The following is a 19,644-nucleotide window of genomic DNA, read 5'->3' on the forward strand; positions in this document are numbered from 1 at the left end:
TCATGGGAGACTTTAAACTTCCTGATGTAAACTGGGAGGTGTCTGTTGCTTGTTCCACTAGAAGTAGAGACATTTTAAATTCCCTTCAGGGAGCATCCCTCCACCAATTGGTGAGGGAGCCCACTCGGAAAGACGCAATATTATACTTAATACTTACAAATGGAGACAGAATATTGGACGTAAAAGTTGGTGAAAACGTGGGATCCAGTGATCATCAAGCAGTATGGTTCTGCATAAAGACAGAGACTGACTCATCCCATACAAAAACAAAGGTGTTGGATTTTAGGAAGGCTGATTTTGTAGGGATGGGAAAATGTGTAAGCGATTCTTTTGCAGAGCGGAGAAACTTGGAAGCAGTGCAGGAGAGGTGGGAAACATTAAAATGTGCAATATTAAAGGCAACAGACCTTTGTATCAAAAGTGTTAGGAAAAACACAAGGAAAAGGAAGCCAGTGTGGTTTGTGAATGAAGTAGCAAATATTGTGAAAGAAAAAAAAGACGGCTTTTAGGAAATATAAGCATACACAGAATAATGAAGACAAAGATATATATCTTGTTAGACAGAAGGAGACTAAGAAGGTAATCAGATGTGCAAAGGCAGAAGCTGAGGAGAAAATTGCCCAGTCAGTGGGTAAAGGAGGCAAAACTTTTATTTAGGTATATAAGTGAAAGGAGAAAAACAAAAGGCTGTATTATAAAACTAAAGACAGAGACTGGGAGTCTTGTTGAGGGAGACAATGTAATAGCAGATCATCTTAATAATTATTTTTGCTCAGTATTCTTTACTAAAAGAGAGGGGAAGGGGTCACAGTTAACTTGCAGTGATATTTAGGAAAATTAAACAAGTACATTTACAGAGGAGAAGGTCCTAACAGAACTCTCAAAGCTGAAAGTGGACAAATCTATGGGGCCAGATGGGATGCATCCAAGGATACTAAAAGAACTTAAAGAGGTGCTGGTAGCACCATTGACAGAATTATTCAACCAGTCATTAGCTACAGGAGTAATTCCAGAGGACTGGAAAAGAGCAAACGTAGTCCCACTGTACAAAAGTCTAAGCAAGAGCAAGGAGGAGGCAAACAACTACAGACCAGTGAGTCTTACATCAGTAGTAGGGAAATTGATGGAAACACTCTAAAAAGAAAGAGTTGTAGATTATCTCAAATCTAGCAATTTACAGGATCCCAAACAGCATGGATTCACTGGGGGGAGATCATGTCAAACAAATCTTATTGACTTTTTTGACTGTGTGACTAAAGTGATGGATAAAGGTGAAGCCGTGGATATAGCTTATCTAAACTTTAATAAGGATGTTAACACTGTTCCATATTGCAGACTGCTAAATAAACTTGGAAGCTTGGGATTGGATACTAGAATTATTTAATGGATAAGATCTTGGTTGCAGGATAGAAAACAGACAGTTGTGGTAAATGGAGTGCATTCACAGGAGGGAAATGTTACCAGTGGAGTACCCCAGGGATCTGTACTTGGACCAGTGCTTTTTAATATCTTTATTGGCGACATTACAAATGGCATTAAAGGGAAAGTATGCCTTTTTGCAGATGACACAAAGGTATGCAACAGGGCAGACACACCAGGTGGGGTAAAACAAATGATTGAGGATCTAGGTAGACTACAGGAATGGTCAAGATCGTGGAAATTACAGTTTAATGCCAAAAAATTCAAAATCATGCACTTGGGTCTCAAAAATCCAAAGGCTAAATATAGTATTAAGGGCACTATACTGGAAACTGCTGAGGAGGAAAGGGATCTAGGAGTCACTATTTCAGGTGACATAAAGGCAGGTAAGCAATGTAAAAAAGCAATGAGAAAGGCTAGTCAGATGCTTGGTTGCATTGGGAGAGGAAACAGTAACAGAAAGAAGTAATAATGCCACTGTATAGGTCATTGGTACGGCCTCATCTAGAATACTGTGTTCAATTCTGGAGGCCATATCTTCAAAAGGATATTAATACATTAGAGCTTGTACAAAGAAGAGCAACTAAAATGGTGCATGGCCTACATCACAAAACATACCCAGAAAGGCTAAGAATTTGGAGCAGAGAAGGGAAAGAAGGGAAAGAGGGGTAATGATAGAAACTTTCAAATACATCAAGGGTTTTAACAAAGTCCAGGAGGGAAACATTCTCCAAATGAAGAGAAGCAATAGAACACGAGGATATGCACTGAGATTGGAGAGGGGGAGGTTCAGGGGAAATTTGTGGAAAAATTACTTCACAGAGAGGGTAGTGGACAAGTGGAATAGCCTCCCATCAGAGCTGTTAGAGGCTAAGACAGTAGAGCAATTTAAACATGCATGGGATAGGCATAAGGATCTCCTTACAAAGAAATAAGGATCAAATAAGGATTGAGATAGAAATATGGTAAAATAAACCCCAAAAAACAGAAGGGCAGACTAGATGGGCCAAGTGGTTCTTATCTGCCGGTCAAATTCTATGTTTCTATGTTTCTCTGTTGACAGACCCAGCAGGTCTGAGAACCAATATCTTCGAGGCCACGCTGGAGCGACTAGAAGTAGTAGTCCTCCTTCTTGTTTGAACTTCCATAGTCGTAGTATCCTGGGCAAAAGTGACACTGTAGGGAACACGTAGGGCAGCCGAAAGTTCCATGGAATTGCCAGTGCGTCCACGAATGCTGCTTGAGGATCCCTGGTCCTTGATCCGTACCGTGTGATTGTGTCGAGATGCCATGAGGTCTACGTCCAGTAGGCTCCATCTATCCACTAGGAGTTGAAAGACTTCCGGATGAAGATTCCAATCTCTGGCATGTATGTCCTGGCGACTGAGGAAGTCTGCTTCCCAGTTTTGGACACCTGGAATGAACACTGTCGATATGGCTGGCAGATGGCGTTCCGCTCAACAAAGGATTTTTGACACTTCCATCATTGCCATGCGGCTTTGAGTGCTGCCTTCATGATTTATGAATGCCACCATGGTGGCGTTGTCTGACCGTACCTGAACAGGCCAGTTCTGTACGAGAGGCAGGGCGAGAGAGTGCATTGAACACTGCCTTCAACTCCAGAATGTTTATTGGGAGGAGTGATTCTTCCTTGGTCCAGCGACCCTGAAACGAGTGTTGCTCCAACACCGCACGCCATCCTCTCAGACTGGCATCTGCTGTCAGCATGACCCAGTTGGGGATCCAGAAGGGATGGCCCTTGCTTAATCGCTGATCCTCTAGCCACCAGGTCAGCGACAACCGAACCTCCGGAGTTAAAGCAATCATCTGAGATCTGATCTGGAGACAGAAACACCCATTGACTGTGTGTATCCAGAAGTGCCCCTTGGTGCACTATGAGCTGGGACCAGCAAGGACTTTTTCCAATACATAAGCCAACTATGGGCTTGCAGAAAGTTTGCCAGTGGGAATTTACCAGAATCAGCAGATCGTCCAGATACGGTAGGATTATGATCCCCTGGCAACGAAGATGTGACCTTATCACGGCCATGACCATGGTGAAAATCTGAGGAGCCGTAGCCAATCCAAATGGTTGAGCCTGGAATTGAAAGTGTAGGTTGCCAATAGCAAACCACAAAAACTGCTGGTGTGACCTGGCAATCGGTATATGCAGGTATGCATCCTGTATATCCAGGGATACCATATAGTCTCCAGGTTCCATAGCCAGTACAATTGAGCGCAGTGTTTCCATACGAAACCTGGGTACTCTCACAAACTTGTTCAGAGTTTTGAGGTTGAGCATAGGCCGGAATGACCCATTGGGTTTCGGAACAAGAAACATGATCGAATAACGACATCTGCCTCTCTGGGACTGAGGTATCAGCACAACCACTCCTGTACTACGGAGAGAACTGACACTCGTTTACAAAGCTTGCACCTTTAATGGATCCCATGCGCCTGAAGTGGTCTTTCACCAGACCTGGGTGAACTGTAGAAGTCGGCCTCCCACCCTGTAATCCTCCAGGGGGAGGCCCGCCACATCATGCAGCAGGTTTGTCATGTTTTGAAGCAGGCTGATGGGCATCCCAGGATTGTGTGGCCTTGGGCTAGGTGGTTTTGGGAGCACGAGATTGTCTCGGCTATGCCTGACCTTTTGCTTTCCCTTGAGGCCAAAAAGATTAGTTTTTGGAAGAAAAGCAGTCTTAGCAGCTGCTAATTCAGATACAATTTTATTCAGGCAAATATAGTGGTGGATGCCCAATTATCCTAGTCACATCATTCAGGAGCTTGAATGGGAGTTTTTACCAAACAAAATGTCCCCCCTTAAATGGGAGTACCTCTAAGGTCTTTTTGGAGTCTAGGTCCACCTTTGATGACCTCAAAAACAGAATACGGTGAGCCAGGACAGACGTCGACGCCTTGGCTGCCAGTACTCCTGAATGTAACAGGCAGCAGTGGTAATGTGAGACAGGTATTGTCTGGCACTGTCAGATATATCCTAAGGCAGCTCATCTTTTAATACCTGACCCATACTTCAATACCTTTTACAGCCCAGGAGGCAGCTATAGTGGGCCTATGCACAGCTCCTGTGAGGGAGTAAATAGACTTCAGGTATCCCTCCACACGCTAATCTGTCAGTTCCTTCAGTGAGGTGACAGTGGTGACAGTCAGAGTGGATGATACCACAAGACGGGTGACATGAGAATCCAATGGTGGAGGATTTTCCCACTTGCTACATAACTCTGCAGGGAGAGGATATCGAGCCAAGGCCCGTATAAAGACACAGGGAATTTCTTCTTTGGAGTAGACCAGGGTTCCGTCTGATGTCCACTGAATGGTCAGAATGGGGTAACAGAGTTTTATCAACTTTCTGCAGCTTACACATATCGGTTTCTTTTGCTGTAGTAGTGGAATCCTCATAGAAACTACTAAGGCCGGAACATCAACCTGTAAGGGAGAATCCTCATCAGTAACACCACATTCAGTGTCTGACAAGGCCATATGTTCCCCCTCCTCTTCAGATGAAACATCAGAGAGGTATATGGACTGTGAGGAAGTAGCCTGCTTAGATAACCCGGAAGCACAGGAGTGACCTGGGGTGGATATCTGTCTAACCAAGGACTGATTTATTTGTTGCAGCTGGTTAAATTTTATGCCCAAGGCGGATTAACCATAGGTGGCTGTAGTGGTACAAGTGGTCCCATAGGGGGTGTAAGGAGTTCCACCGGGGTACTCAGTAGGTTAGTGAACGCAGCCCAGGGTGGCACCTGATTGGTTACAGGAGCTGCAGACTGGCAGGGAGATGTATGACACACAGTACACAGACCATCATACACAGCTTCCCCCTCTGGTAAATCTTTGGTGCATATTCTGCATGATGCAGGAGCTTCCACAGACGTACTGCCCTTCCTGTTACACATTGTACACAAAATGCAACAATAGAGCGGTTTAGTACGATAAAGCCAAAGTACAACACCTGCGAATAAAGCTGTTAGTATGTGACCGAGTACACAGTACACAACACCTGCGAATAAAGCCGTTAGTATGTGACCGAGTACACAGTAGATTACACGTAATAGGTAAATACTGTGTCGCACTAACTATATATATGACCCAGACGTATCTAGCCACTTAGAGTACGGAATACAGGGACAGTTGTATCTGGGAAACACTGAAAGTGAAACCACACAGCAGATACAGGCACACATAGTCACAGGTAATGCAGAAATTACTACCACAATAACGCTGCACTGAACTAGAATATTATATATATATATATATATATATATATATATATATCACAGCACGGTCCTAGACCGGCGGTATATATTAGAATACTCGTACAATATATTCTGTAACAGGCACACATAGTCACAGGAAATGCAGAAATTACTACCACAATAACGCCGCACTGGACTAGAATATTATATATATATATATATCACAGCACGGTCCTAGGCCGGCGGTATATATTAGAATACTCGTACAATATATTCTGTAACAGGTACACTTTTTCTTAACTAACGCTGTCTGTATAAAGACATGTATAATACTGAAGTGTTCATACAGTCACAGTGCTGTATACAGTCAGCTCTACAAGGCAGCCCTTGCCCTGCAGTCCCGGAGACCAGCCGCAGCTATGCTCAGAAGATGGCGCTCAGCGTCTCAGTCAGAGAGTGAGGGGGAGTGTGAGGCAACACCAGGGCGGGAAAATCTGCTCAGAAATGGCGCCCTGAGCCGGTGGAGGGGCTACAGGTCAAGCACTGACTCCCCTATGCTGGACTTCCACCACAAGTACTGTGAGTCTTATTAAATGGGGTGTCAGTACACCCAACCTGTACTCAGGCACCCCAGTGGTCTAGTGGGATTCCTGTCCGGAGACAGTGTCCACGCCAACGCCGCGACCGGTCTCCTGCCTAGGGAACACTCTTACCTCCTTCCTGTATCAGCCACGTGAACCAGGAGAGCGTCTGCAACCGTGTGCCTAGAGCCGGAGCGTCTCTGCCGCAAGTACCCGGGAACTGAGTTGCGGGAGTATGTGACGCCACTTGGGAGGTGATGGAGCTGCAGCACTGAATGTCGCACTGACATATCAGCGATGCGGCCCTTAAGGTCTTCTTAGAAAGATTTCCTGGGCTGCCAGTGCAGCCCCCGTTAGGTGACCTGCTGAAGACACCAACTCGAAACTGAGCTCCAGTGCCTGGAGGCGGGGTTTATAGAGGAGGCACCAATGCATCCTGGGACAGCCTTAAACTTTAGCCTGATGGTGCCTCTGGATCAAGATCCACTCTACACTCCAATGTTTTCCTGTGGAAACCAATGCATCCTGCTGCAGAAAGGTATTAATTTTCTTTGTAAGAGACGTCTTGCACTAAAATATTTAGCTGACCAGAAGGTGGCGGTGGTAGCCATTCAGGAATCACATGTTCCATTGAACTCTCCCCCTCAGTTTACTAATAACTACCCAGCATGCTCTATCTCCTGTGGTGTAGCCATCCTTTCTCATAGATCCTGCCCCTATCACCTGGAAAGCAAGTGGGTGGATTGCAATGGTAGATACTGGATTCTAGTTGGGAAGATTCATTACAAATATGTCACCCTCACTTCTCTCTATGCCCCTAATGCCACACAGCCCCGATTTCATAAATCTTTATTATTCAAAAGCTACAAGAAATTGCACTTCTCCTTATGGGAGATTCTACTCTTTCTCCAGACCCTCATCTTGATAGATCCTCCACTACTGATGAACAGACCAGTAATACCGCCCGTTCCGTAGCTTCCTCATGCTCCCTTTATTAGCTGAATCTGACCTCTATAACACTCGGAGAATTAGACATCCAGGTGTGCGTGATTATCCTTATTACTCTGCTGTACACAGGTCATATTAGAGAATAGACCTTCTTCTAGGTCGTTACAATTGATTCCTCGCATTGATATATTTCTGTAGGGGGTGTTATTTGTAACTACTTTTTAGATGCCATTTTGTTCATGTATAACTCCATTTTGTATATGTATGACCTCATTGCTCTATATATGTACATTTTATTAGGATTAGTAGGGAGAATATACACAGCTTTTAGGCTGGCTGATTATAATAGATATATCTTCCTATTCTCAGTATCTCAGATGGAAACTGTCTGGTAAGATGTTTGGGGTATTGTATTCATAAGTAGGTGAAAGGGGACAGTTGTCCAGGATAAGATAAATGATGTTATACTGAAGGACTACTGCACCCAGCATCACAGACCTGAATGTAATATCTGGTAAGACAATCTTAGCGTATCCTTGCAGGGTATAAAGTCTAGAGACTTACACATAGCAGGTCAGTTCCGATTGAAGGACAGTACAATTTTAGGAGAACCGATGTATGTATATAAATTGATTTATTAATGAAAAAGCATAAAATAGCAGTAAAAGATGACATTAAATTGTTGGATATAAAAAGGCACACCTTGACTCAGTTTATCCGTTTAAACAGACACCAAATTGTGTCGGTTCTCTATATGGAAGTCCACAAAAGGAAAGTCCAGCTGTTTGTTGGAAAGCAATAGATGGTAGTAGCCGTGAGGTTAATATTGGAAGTGAATGATCAGTGCAGTAGACATCCCATAATATTGAGGGAGTGATCCAGTGTTATTTATTGTTCAATTACCTCTCCTTAGGTGGGCTGGTCCAAAGCCGAGCGTCCTCGGAGATGTGTCCTGCAATGCCCACTGTGCGAATGCCGCAGGGGAGAGGGAGCCGTGGATTCACTGTAAAGTATAAGCCGTGTGCTGGTTTATCCGGCTGACGGGGAGCCGTATGTTGATACGGGCGGCTCGAGAATTCAGATCCGCGGCTATTCTGGGATCTCTGTGGAGATGAAGGGATGGCTTGCAGGGAGAACAAACCCGCTGATGCTTTCAAATCGGATACCTCGGCAGGTGTGCCGAGGTATCCGATTTGAAAGCATCGCCGAGGACGCTCGGCTTTGGACCAGCCCACCTAAGGAGAGGTAATTGATCAGTAAATAACATTGGATCACTCCCTCAATTTATTATTATGGGATGTCTACTGCACTGATCATTCACTTCCAATATTAACCTTACGGCTACTACCATCTATTGCTTTCCAACAAACAGCTGGACTTTATTTCCTTTTGTGGACTTCTATATAGAGAACCGACACAATTTGGTGTCTGTTTAAACGGATAAACTGAGTCAAGGTGTGCCTTTTTATATCCAACAATTTAATGTCATCTTTTACTGCTATTTTATGCTTTTTCATTAATAAATCAATTTATATACATACATCGGTTCTCCTAAAATTGTACTGTCCTTTCCCTGATACTTTGCGCAGCTGATTTTGTCTGTTTCTATATTCTCCAACCAAACACCCACATAGTGTTTTTCAGCCGCGCATGTATCAGGGTAATTTGATTATTAGCCTCCTGCAATTAAGGCGCTGTAGAAGCAGTCTTCGTTTTTTTCTCTTTTAGTTCCGATTGAAGCTAGTTCTGTCTGCAGCGGATATAGACTTCTATAAACCCACCTCAGTTTAATACATTCAGACAGAGTTATTAAAGGGGGACCCTGAGGGCGACTGAACTATATTGTTTAAACTACGTAATCGATGACCATCATCTGGGACAGATCATGAAACATCTGAGATAAGAGCTGAGTATTCTAATTTGTTCTTCCTATTATTGTAACTGAGTATAACTTGTTATTTGCAGGTTCTCATTGTTGTAACTTAGATAAATAAATGCTTATCCTTTATGAAATGTCCTGTGTCAGTCTCCGTATTTATCACAGTGTATCACAGAACCTGGTCACTTGAATTTTTCTACCAACAACAATTTCATGGTCTGATCCCACCCCTCTGATAGGGTCCTGGTCACCTTTTCCCGCTAGTCCTCCTTTACCACCTTGGAGATTGCAGGATTATATAGTAATGGATGCTGAAGGCACCAGAATTTTGCAAGAGGCCCTGTCCTCCTACTTAGACGTGAATGCTCCTGAAGATACTTCCATTAGGAACCATTGGTGTGCCCTTAGGGCCATGGATCAGAAGCCAGAGAAGGCCGTCATTCTAGTGCCATGGGACAGGAAATCAGCAGGGAATGTGCAGCATTCTGAATGCTGGTTCCCACACACAAGCTCAATAAATGTATTATATACCTAAGGTGACGGTAGCAAGACTCAGATGCTGCCAACTCAGTCACAGGAGCCGTTCATTAGCCAATTCCCTGAGGCCGGCTGTTACAGGAGCATGTGGCTACATGACAGGGGCTGCGCCAGATATTTCCTAAGCATTGTGTCACGTGGCATGAGGAACCCCGAGCCTGTGCCCCAGCAAGCAGCCACACCATGCCAGAAATAATACACATCCATAGTGTATATAATATAGCATGTAATATACGTAGTTATAGTAGACTTACCATCAATAACTCTATTTCTCTTAAGTCCACAGTAACCACAGGATATACATTGGGATATGAGGTAGCATCAGAGGATTGGCACCAACGATCAAAAGCTTTCGACCGCCGAGAATGCAATGAGCCAGTCTTCTATATCCCCACCTCCTGGTTCAGGCAATTCAGTTATTTTCCAAAGCTCAAGGCAAGAGCATCATAGACAGCCGTAACGAGGCGAGAAGAAGAACACACATGCACACACTTCCGTACAAGAAGAGGTTAGTAGGTATAAGAATCAGAAAATCAGGTGCGTCAGGTTGGAATCCATGTGGATAATGTGGACTTAGGAGAAATAGAGTTATCGATGGTAACTCTACCACAGTTACGTATTTCTCCACAGTAGTATCCACAGGATATACATTGGAATGTCCCAAAGCAAATTTAGTGGAGGGGACGCTCCTGATTGGACAGGAAAATCCTTCGCCCCAAATGTAGCATCCTGAGAGGCAAAGGTATCAAAGGCATAATGCCTAATGAATATGTCGATGGAAGACCATGTGGCTGCCTTACATATCAGTTCAGCTGAGGCACCATGGCATGCTGCCGAAGATGGACCTACTATACAAGTAGAATGAGACATTAGCCGGAATAGGGACATCAGCACAAGAGTAACCTTCCGAGATAGTATTTTGAAGCCACCTCGCCAGCGTTTGCTAGTCCGCAGACAATCCCCTCTTGTGGAATCCATAGAGCACAAAGAGAGTTGGATATATTCTTGCCACACACAGTAATAAATAGAAGCAGAAGATGGTTCCTTGTTCTAAGCATTGTTTAAATTACCTATTGAGAAAATCCTCTAGCTTTAAGGATGGACGTCTCAAGAACCACACCATCAAATACAGCAAATCCCAATGCCTGTGACAACAAGGACCCTGCAACAGTAGATCTGGATATTGATGCAGTAGCCACGGAGTGTCCACTGATAGCCTCTGTATATCTGTGTTCCAGTGTCTTCTGGGCCATGCCGGAGCTATTAAAATCCTGGTGCCCTTTCCTTGTTTGACCTTCCGAATCACCCCGGGTAACAGGGCGATTGGTGGAAACACATAGGCTAGCTGAAAGTCCCATCTTACAGAGCATCCATGAAGATCACTTTGGGATCCTTTGTTCTTGACCCATATACGGGTACTTTGAAATTCTGCTGAAAGGCCTTGAGGCAGCCCCCACTTGTCTACCATACTCTGGAAGACCTCGGGGTGTAAAGCCTATTCACTTGCATGAATGGCGTGTCGACTAAGAAAATCCGCTTCCCAGTTTAGGACGCCTGGAACAAATACTGCGTACAACGCTGGATGATGAAGTTCTGCCCTTCTTAATGTGTGGCTTAACTCCTTCATTGCCTTTTGACTGCGCGTTCCTCCTGGATGATTGAGGTACGCTACTGCTGACTCATTATCCAAACAAATTTGAACCGGTTTCCCCTGAAGGAAGTCCTTTGCCTGAGTGAGTGCCTTATATACGGCCCAAAGTTCCAATATATTTATCGGCAGGCAACTTTCTTCCTTGATCCACAGCCCCTGGAAGCTACCTTTTTCTGACACTGCTCCCCAGCCCTGAAAACTTGCATCCGTAATCAGCACCTCCCAATCTGAGATCCAATAGGGTCTCCCTTTGGTCAGATGGGACACCAGGCTAATTGTTAGGGTCTCCTGCTCTGTGCTGCCACGTCGTCATGGCAACCGGGAGACAAGTGCTAGCAGAGTAACCTGAGCGCAGCTGATACTCCGGTTCGGGTCTTTTGCTGTGCAGTGGTTATAGGCTCTGTGCACGGCAGGGGATCCGGTGCTGGTTTTTGTGCTCACAGTCTGTGAGGTCTGAGTGGGGCGTGGACAGCACCTGCTTTATAAAGGCCTCTTCTCAGGTTAAGCAGATGCTGCTGAATCTTTGTTGGTTAGTCAGTTCCTGAAAGTTAGCCAGTACTGTGTAGCTTTGTATTTGTTTGTTGCTTACTGCAAATAGGCCTGGGAATTTGGTATTACACTCTGCCAATCCAGATCTAGCAGTAAGACTGGAGTCAGTCGTTTAGCTTGCTGGGGTTCTGTTACTACTCTGTGAACTTAGCAAGTTTGCAGCTGTATTCTAAGACTTGCCTGTCTAATCCTGTCTCACTGTGCTAGGTGTCAGGGGTCAGTTTAGTGGCAGTAAGCTGAACCTGTGCACTGCAAGTGAGAATTAGGATTGTGGAGACTCTCCTTGTGTCTATCATTCCATCTCTGACCAAGGAGTTTACTGCCACACCCGTTGGTAACCCTTTAGGGTTTTGCTGTTGCCCTTAGCAATAGCATTTCGGGTTCTCTACGTATTAAAACACAACATCTTGCTTTTTCCATCTGAGCATTACTAATACAAGGGAGACACCCAGTTCCTTAGCCCCTGGGCTTCTCTGTTCACTTTGTGTGTATTTTGTTACCCTATCACCTTCTGTGTACGTAATGTCATATTCCCCAGTCTGTCTGTGAGTCCATTTGTTTTGCATACCTATCCGTTCAGACACCAGTACATTCCTGCAGGCACTGGTGTGCATAACAGTCCAAACACCAGTACATTCCTGCAGGCACTGGAGTGCATAACAGTTCTGACACCAGTACTTTCCTGCAGGCACTGGTGTGCATAACACTAATGACCTCCGTACTTCCAGAGGAAGGATCATAGTTTGAGTTTTTATTGTCTGATGTAACCCATTTCATTTGGAAAGGATCAGACATTTAGGAGGACTTGAATGGAATTGAGCATACTCCACCATGTTGAATGTCGACACCATTGATCCCTTCACACACATAGCTGCATAATTGAATACCCTTTGACTTTGTAGCAGATCCTGAATCCTCAAATGTATTGTAGATATTTTGTTCAGAGGTAAAAACACTCTCTGAAGACTGGAATCCAATACAGCCCCCTAAGTGCATCATCTGTTGTGACGGACCCAGGGACGACTTTGCCCAATTTTTGAGCCGTGTCTCTGTAAACAAGCTATTGTCTGTTGCAGATGACACTGAAGCAATTCCTGAGATTGTGCAAGAATTAATAAGTCGTCGAGGTATGGAAAAATCCTTATCCCCTGTCAACGGAGATAAGCCGCCATTACCACCATATTTTTGGTGAACACTTTTGGAGCTGTGGCCATTCCACATGGTAGGGCCTGAAACTGAAAGTGTTGCTGGAGGATGGTAAACCTGAGATAGCACTGATGGGACAGTGCTATAGGAACATGCAGGTAAGCATCCTGGATATCCAAGGATACCATAAATGCCTCCAGCTCCTTGGCCAAAATAATGGAAGGTAAAGTCTCCATATGAAATTGAGGCACCCAAATGTACTTGTTCAGCACCTTGAGACTGAGTATGGGCCGGAACGACCCATTTGGTTTCTGAACTAGAAACAGGTTGGAATAGAAACCTTGTCCTTGTTGCGCAGGAGGAACTGGAATTATCACTCTTGATTGAAGCAACCCCTGAACTTCCTCTTGTAAGGCCCTGGCCTTTGTTTCTACTGCAGATAGGCTGGTACAAAAAAACCTTTGTGGAGGGTGCTTCTTGAAGGCAAACGCATAACCGTGAGATACCGCTTCTTGCACCCAGGCATCTGTGGTGGACTGCTGCTAGATCTGTGCAAAATGAAGAAGTCGGCCTCCCACCCTGGGGTCCTCCAGGTGGAGGCCAGCACCATCAGCCTGATGGCTTATCTTCTGGTTTGGAAGCAGGCCTTCTGGTAGCCCAGTGCTTTTTAGTCTTTCCAGACTTGTCTGATTGGGACTGTTTGCCGTAAACTTTTCCTTTCGCTTTTCCTTGGGTCCGAAAGAACCGAAAAGCTGAAAAATTAGGTTTAGACTTGTAAGTAGAAGGAAACTTCGCTTTCTTAGAGTCTGCTTCTGACTCCAATATACTGTAATTCTTTACCAAAAAGAATATCTCCAGTAAAGGGCAAAGACTCTAGAAACTCCTTGGACTCTGAGTCAGACTTCCATGTACGTAGCCAAACCGACATGCGAGCGGCTACTGCTGAGGCTTATGCTTAAGAGGCAATAGTACCCATGTCCAAGGCTGCTTCTTCCATAAACATAGCCGCCTGTTTAATATGTGCAAAATGGGATTTTTGCTCTCTAGATGCCAATGCCCAGCGGCCGTTGCTTTTGCCATCCAGGTTGAAGCCATGGCTGGTCTCACAATTGCCCCAGACAAGGAGAAAATGGTTTTTAAAAAAACATCTATTTTTCTATCCGTAACATCATATAATGATGTTGAAGGCAGAAGTAATGTATATTTTCACACTAATCGAATGACGTGCGTATCTATTTTGGGAGCCACCTCCCTTTTTAAACAGTCCCCAGCTGGAAGAGGATAATGGGAATTCCATTTCTTTGGAATTCTAAACTTCTTACTGGGTGTTACCCAAGCCTCTTGCATAATCTCCGTCAGCTGTTCTGACCCCAGAAATCCAGTTCTGACTGTTTTGGGATGTTTAAACACAGGAGCCTTGGATTTTAACAAAGGCTCTGCTGCCTCCTATAAGGATAGAATGGCTTTCATATAACTAATTAGCTCAGGTATAACCACTGAGATGGGACCTTCATCCTCGTCTCTGTATGCAGACACAGAATGTGAGGAATCCTCATCCTCCCAAGTGTCTCCTTCTGAAACATGTGTAGACTGTGAGGATGTTGTTTCATGTCTGTGTGATTTATTTTCCACAGGCCTTTCAGCCTGTTTTTCTTGTAAGGGTTAACAGGGTAACCTATCCCTAGTATAGGAGCTGGCATTATCCACTCAGCTATATTGTATAATGTCTGTGCAAAAGAAGCCCACAGGGGTTCAACTTGTGCCTGTGCCTGCCTTGGATTATTCAGGAGGCTTTGGTGAAAGCTAAAACAATTGGTTAAAAAGACTCAGGGTGGGACTACCCCCTGTTGAACTGTATGTTGGTTTGAGATAAAAAGATGAGGCCTATGAGCTTCAGAGGTGGATTAGACCATTTTCACTCTGCTGTAAACAACTTGCTGTATTGCAGTTGCCGGTAGCAAATAGGGAACAGTCTTTTTTAAGACTGGGTAAATAAAACATCTTCTGCCTCAAGACGACTGCTTCATCTTGTGACTTGCAGGGCTAAGCGAAACTTAGGTCCGTTTTTCGGCTGTCCAGGGTACACCCAGCATCTCCAAGCTCCGCCTTCCACCTGCTACCGTGCTGTGCTTGGTCAAGCAACTATTGGAGATTCGTCAATACCACACAGGGGTGGTAAGACAGCGTGTTGACGCATACAGAGCAGAGCAGTGGTTCCAGACCCCACTAAATAGGAGTCTGGTGGTGGCTGCATAGAATCCGCCCACTGCGTAGTGGGTGGAATCAGTAACAGGCGGTTACTGATGGTAAGCGAGAATCCCCTATTTGGCCAGGTCCCGTGTGACCTAAACTCCATTCTGTGACTGGGGCCGGGCCGGGATCCGGACTGAAAGTCGACAGTAACTAGGTCGACAATGTCTAGGTCGATAACTATTGGTCGACAGTAACTAGGTCGACAGGGTCAAAAGGTCGACAGGGTCAAAAGGTCGACATGTTCTAGGTCGACATGTCAAAAGGTCGACATGAGTTTTTCACAATTTTTTTCTTTTTTTGAACCTTTTCATACTTAACGATCCACGTGGACTACGATTAAAACGGTAATCTGTGCCGAGCGAAGTGGTAGCGGAGCGAAGGCACCATGCCCGAAGCATGGCGAGCGAAGCGAGCCATGCGAGGGGACGCGGTGCACTAATTGGGGTTCCCGGTCACTCTACGAAGAAAATGACACCAAAATAACATTAAAAATTCATGTCGACCTTTTGACCTGTCGACCTAGAACATGTCGACCTTTTGACCCTGTCGACCCTTTGACCCTGTCGACCTAGTTACTGTCGACCAATAGTGGTCGACCTAGACATTGTTGACCTAGTTACTGTCGACTTTCAATACCACACCCGGCCGGGACGCAAGGCGGTGAGGGCTTTCGTAAGCACCGTCCGATCACAATGGTAAACAAATCACACACCTGTACTGTGTTAACTACACAATTTGTGACTGAAATCACTTTTACAAGCTATAAAGTAACATACAATCTGATACTTCCCTGCTTTGCACCAGCATTGAGGATTGAAATATACCCAAAAACTGACAGAAATAGTAAAGTCAGCAATCACACTAGCAATCAGTCACAGGTTATTAATTAGTATTATAAGCAATATGATCACATAATCAACTACAGATACATTTCAAGTATGTAGGAGAAACATATTACTGCATTACCTTGTATAGGATATTTAACGTATTCAGTCGCACAGTGAATGAAACAGCAGTAATAGTTTACAGACTCATATGCATCAGGCATTTATCTAACTCCTCGTACCCAATGGTAGGTAGAGACTTAGTGCTGTATCACCTGGCTCAGGAGAGTGGGATACAGGGAGATTTCACCCCCGCTTCCAGGATGGATCAGTACTTTAGTGAACGCTGAGGGGATCCAGACGCAAATAGTGTACACCAATGCCCAGTGAACACAACACTGGACTTGCTAGTACATCCTACACAGGTGCCCGCTGAAACAGCACTGAACACGTGCGTAAGCGTTGTCGTGACCGGGCGGGAAGTTGTTGGAGCGACTCATTCTAAGGTGGCGTGTAAGACGCTTTTTAGAAAACTCGCTCAAAAAAGTTAAGACTACAAAAATACATTTAATAACGAGCTTAGGGATTCCAAAATCAGCAGTCCAAAGATCGTGGTCCAGCTCCTGCCGCACCAACAAAAAAACTGAATTCCCTGAGCCAGGAGGCGGGGATATAGGAGACTGGCCTGTTGCATTCTGGGAGGCCGAAACCTTTTGATCATTACTGCCAATCCGCTGACGATACCTCATATCCCAATGTACATCCTGTGGATACTACTGTGAACCCTGCAGGTGAAAACATAGGTACCACACAGTGACATGATGTGAGGGGGAGAGAAGGAGAATAATAGCGGCTGATGGCTCCTGATGTACGAGATACACCAGAGAGTGTGGGGAAGAGACTGGTCAGATCTCTGGGCTGGTAACACACAGTGACATGATGTGAGGGGAGAGCAGGAGTATAATAGAGGCTGATGTCTCCTGATGTATGAGATACACCAGAGAGAGTGGGGAGGAGACTGGTCAGATCTCTGGGCTGGTAACACACAGTGACATGATGTGAGGGGGAGAGCAGGAGTATAATAGGGACTAATGGGTCCTGATGTATGAGATACACCAGAGAGTGTGGGGAGGAGACTGGTCAGATCTCTGGGCTGGTAACACACAGTGACATGATGTGAGGGGGAGAGCAGGAGTATAATAGGGACTAATGGGTCCTGATGTATGAGATACACCAGAGAGTGTGGGGAGGAGACTGGTCAGATCTCTGGGCTGGTAACACACAGTGACATGATGTGAGGGGTAGAGCAGGAATATAATAGGGGCTGATGTCTCCTGATGTATGAGATACACCAGAGAGTGTGGGGAGGAGACTGGTCAGATCTCTGGGCTGGTAACACACAGTGACATGATGTGAGGGGGAGAGGAGTATAATAGGAGCTGATGGCTCCTGACTCCCCCACTGGGAAAATACATATTGCTCATTAGTTTGTACTGACAGAGGAGGGTGTAGTATAAGAGATTGCTGTAGTGACTGAGGAAGGAGAATATGTGACTCTTTTCTGTAATAAGTGTTTATTACTCACCTGTGCTGATATCTGTAGGGATCTCCTCCTCCTTACACTGCTGATCACCCCTCACATACGTCTCTTCTTCTCCCTCTATATCTTCTGCCTTTATATCAGTCACATACGTCTCTTCTTCTCCCTCTAGATCTTCTGCCTTTATATCAGTCACATACGTCTCTTCTTCTCCCTCTATATCTTCTGCCTTTATATCAGTCACATACGTCTCTTCTTCTCCCTCTATATCTTCTGCCTTTATATCAGTCACATACGTCTCTTCTTCTCCCTCTATATCTTCTGCCTTTATATCAGTCACATACGTCTCTTCTTCTCCCTCTATATCTTCTGCCTTTATATCAGTCACATACGTCTCTTCTTCTCCCTCTATATCTTCTGTCTTCATATCAGTCACATAAGTTTCTTCTTCTTCCTCTATATCTTCTGCCTTTATACCAGAAAGACGTTCTACCTAAATAACCCAAAAAATACAATGACATTTGCATACTGTTTGATTAAACTGAGGTGAAACAGTATAATATCAGTGTATAAGACACACAGCTCCTCTACAGATCATACAGTGACAGTCACTTAGGTTTATTGGGGAGAACCCATAGCCCACCTACCTGATCCTCCTGTGGGATCCTGTGATTCTCCTCTGTACAATCCTGGGAATACAGAGGACGGGGACATCTCTCTGGGGTATCTCTGTTACTGGGCCCATCTGTAGGAGACACACAGTGACTGAGTACAATGTATATATGTGATTATCAGATGATGTGTGTATATAGGGGGCACCCATACCTGCTCTTCCCTGTACAATACAGGACAGTCTCCTCTTACCCAGTGATGTGAGGGGCAGGTGATTCTCCATCATCACGTACTCATACAGACCCCTGTGTTCCTCTATATACTCCTCCTCCTCCTGCATGGAGACATAGACAGTGACATCCTGACACCTTATAGCAGGGCTGGTCAAACCAGTCTTCGAGATCTACCAACAGTTCATGTTTTCCAGGCCTCCTGGAGATCTGTAGAATTGTCAGTTAGGAATGAATTCAGCACATCTTAATTAGTAATGACTACACCTGTGCACCAGCTAGGTGGTCTGGAAAATGTGAACTGTTGGTAGATCTCGAGGACTAGTTTGGCCAGCTCTGTCTTATAGGAACCTGACACACACAGTGATACAGTCATCACCCAGACACATCCCCTGGTGTTACTGTATTATGTCCCATTCCCAGCAGTCACCTCTCCAGTCATCACCCAGACATGCCCCCTGGTGTTACTGTATAATGCCCCATTCCCAGCAGTCATCTCTCCAGTCATCACCCAGACACATATCCTGGTGTTACTGTACTCCCAAGTCTCCTCAGACCCCAGTCATGTCTCTGTATTATTACTATAGATATAAGTGACGTTATTGTGACGCTCCCAGATCCCCTCACCTCCCCAATCATGTCCCTGTATTATTACTATAGATATAAGTGATGTCACTGTGATGCTCCCAGATCCCCTCACCTCCCCAGTTACGTCCCTGCATTATTACTATAGATAGAAGTGACGTTATTGTGACGCTCCCAGATCCCCTCACCTTCCCAGTCATGTCCCTGTATTATTACTATAGATATAAGTGATGTCGCTGTGACGCTCCCAGATCCCCTCACCTCCCCAGTCATGTCCCTGTATTATTACTATAGATATAGGTGACGATATTGTGACGCTCCCAGATCCCCTCACCTCCCCAGTCATGTCCCTGTATTATTACTATATATATAAGTGATGTTATTGTGACGCTCCCAGATCCCCTCACCTCCCCAGTCATGTCCCTGTATTATTACTGTAGTACTCTAGTGATCTGAAGGCCTTGGGTCACTATGAGGGGGCAAATCAATTAATGAATGTGTAGCTCTATAAGGTAATAGAGATGCTGCCAACTGATGTATACCATATATGTGATAATAACTTGGATCTTTCTAGTGATCCAATAATGTATAGTGTGTTTATGCATGTTATTATTCTGTGCCTGCTGAAGGTGAGGGGACTCTGGTAAGCGCGCAGTGCGCGGGGGAGATC

At 44.9% G+C, this 19,644-nt stretch overlaps 2 protein-coding genes across 2 annotated transcripts in view; one reads left to right on the forward strand and one right to left on the reverse strand.

Moving 5' to 3' along the window:
* The window catches only part of LOC134984372 (zinc finger protein 585A-like), a 131,697-nt gene that overhangs the window by 68,395 nt on the left and 43,658 nt on the right, over positions 1 to 19,644 (forward strand). The window lies entirely within an intron of this gene.
* Positions 1 to 19,644, reverse strand: part of LOC134984370 (oocyte zinc finger protein XlCOF6-like) — a 37,977-nt gene that overhangs the window by 15,660 nt on the left and 2,673 nt on the right. Inside the window, exons 3-5 of the mRNA XM_063949967.1 lie at positions 18,373 to 18,493; positions 18,191 to 18,292; positions 17,593 to 18,036 (exon numbers count right to left, since the gene is read on the reverse strand). Of these exons, the coding sequence (XP_063806037.1) occupies positions 17,593 to 18,036; positions 18,191 to 18,292; positions 18,373 to 18,445 (619 nt within the window). The 5' untranslated portion in view covers positions 18,446 to 18,493. The remainder of the gene's footprint in view (positions 1 to 17,592; positions 18,037 to 18,190; positions 18,293 to 18,372; positions 18,494 to 19,644) is intronic.

Source organism: Pseudophryne corroboree (assembly GCF_028390025.1).
Source record: "Pseudophryne corroboree isolate aPseCor3 chromosome 3 unlocalized genomic scaffold, aPseCor3.hap2 SUPER_3_unloc_5, whole genome shotgun sequence".
In the NCBI taxonomy this organism is placed as follows: domain Eukaryota; kingdom Metazoa; phylum Chordata; class Amphibia; order Anura; family Myobatrachidae; genus Pseudophryne; species Pseudophryne corroboree.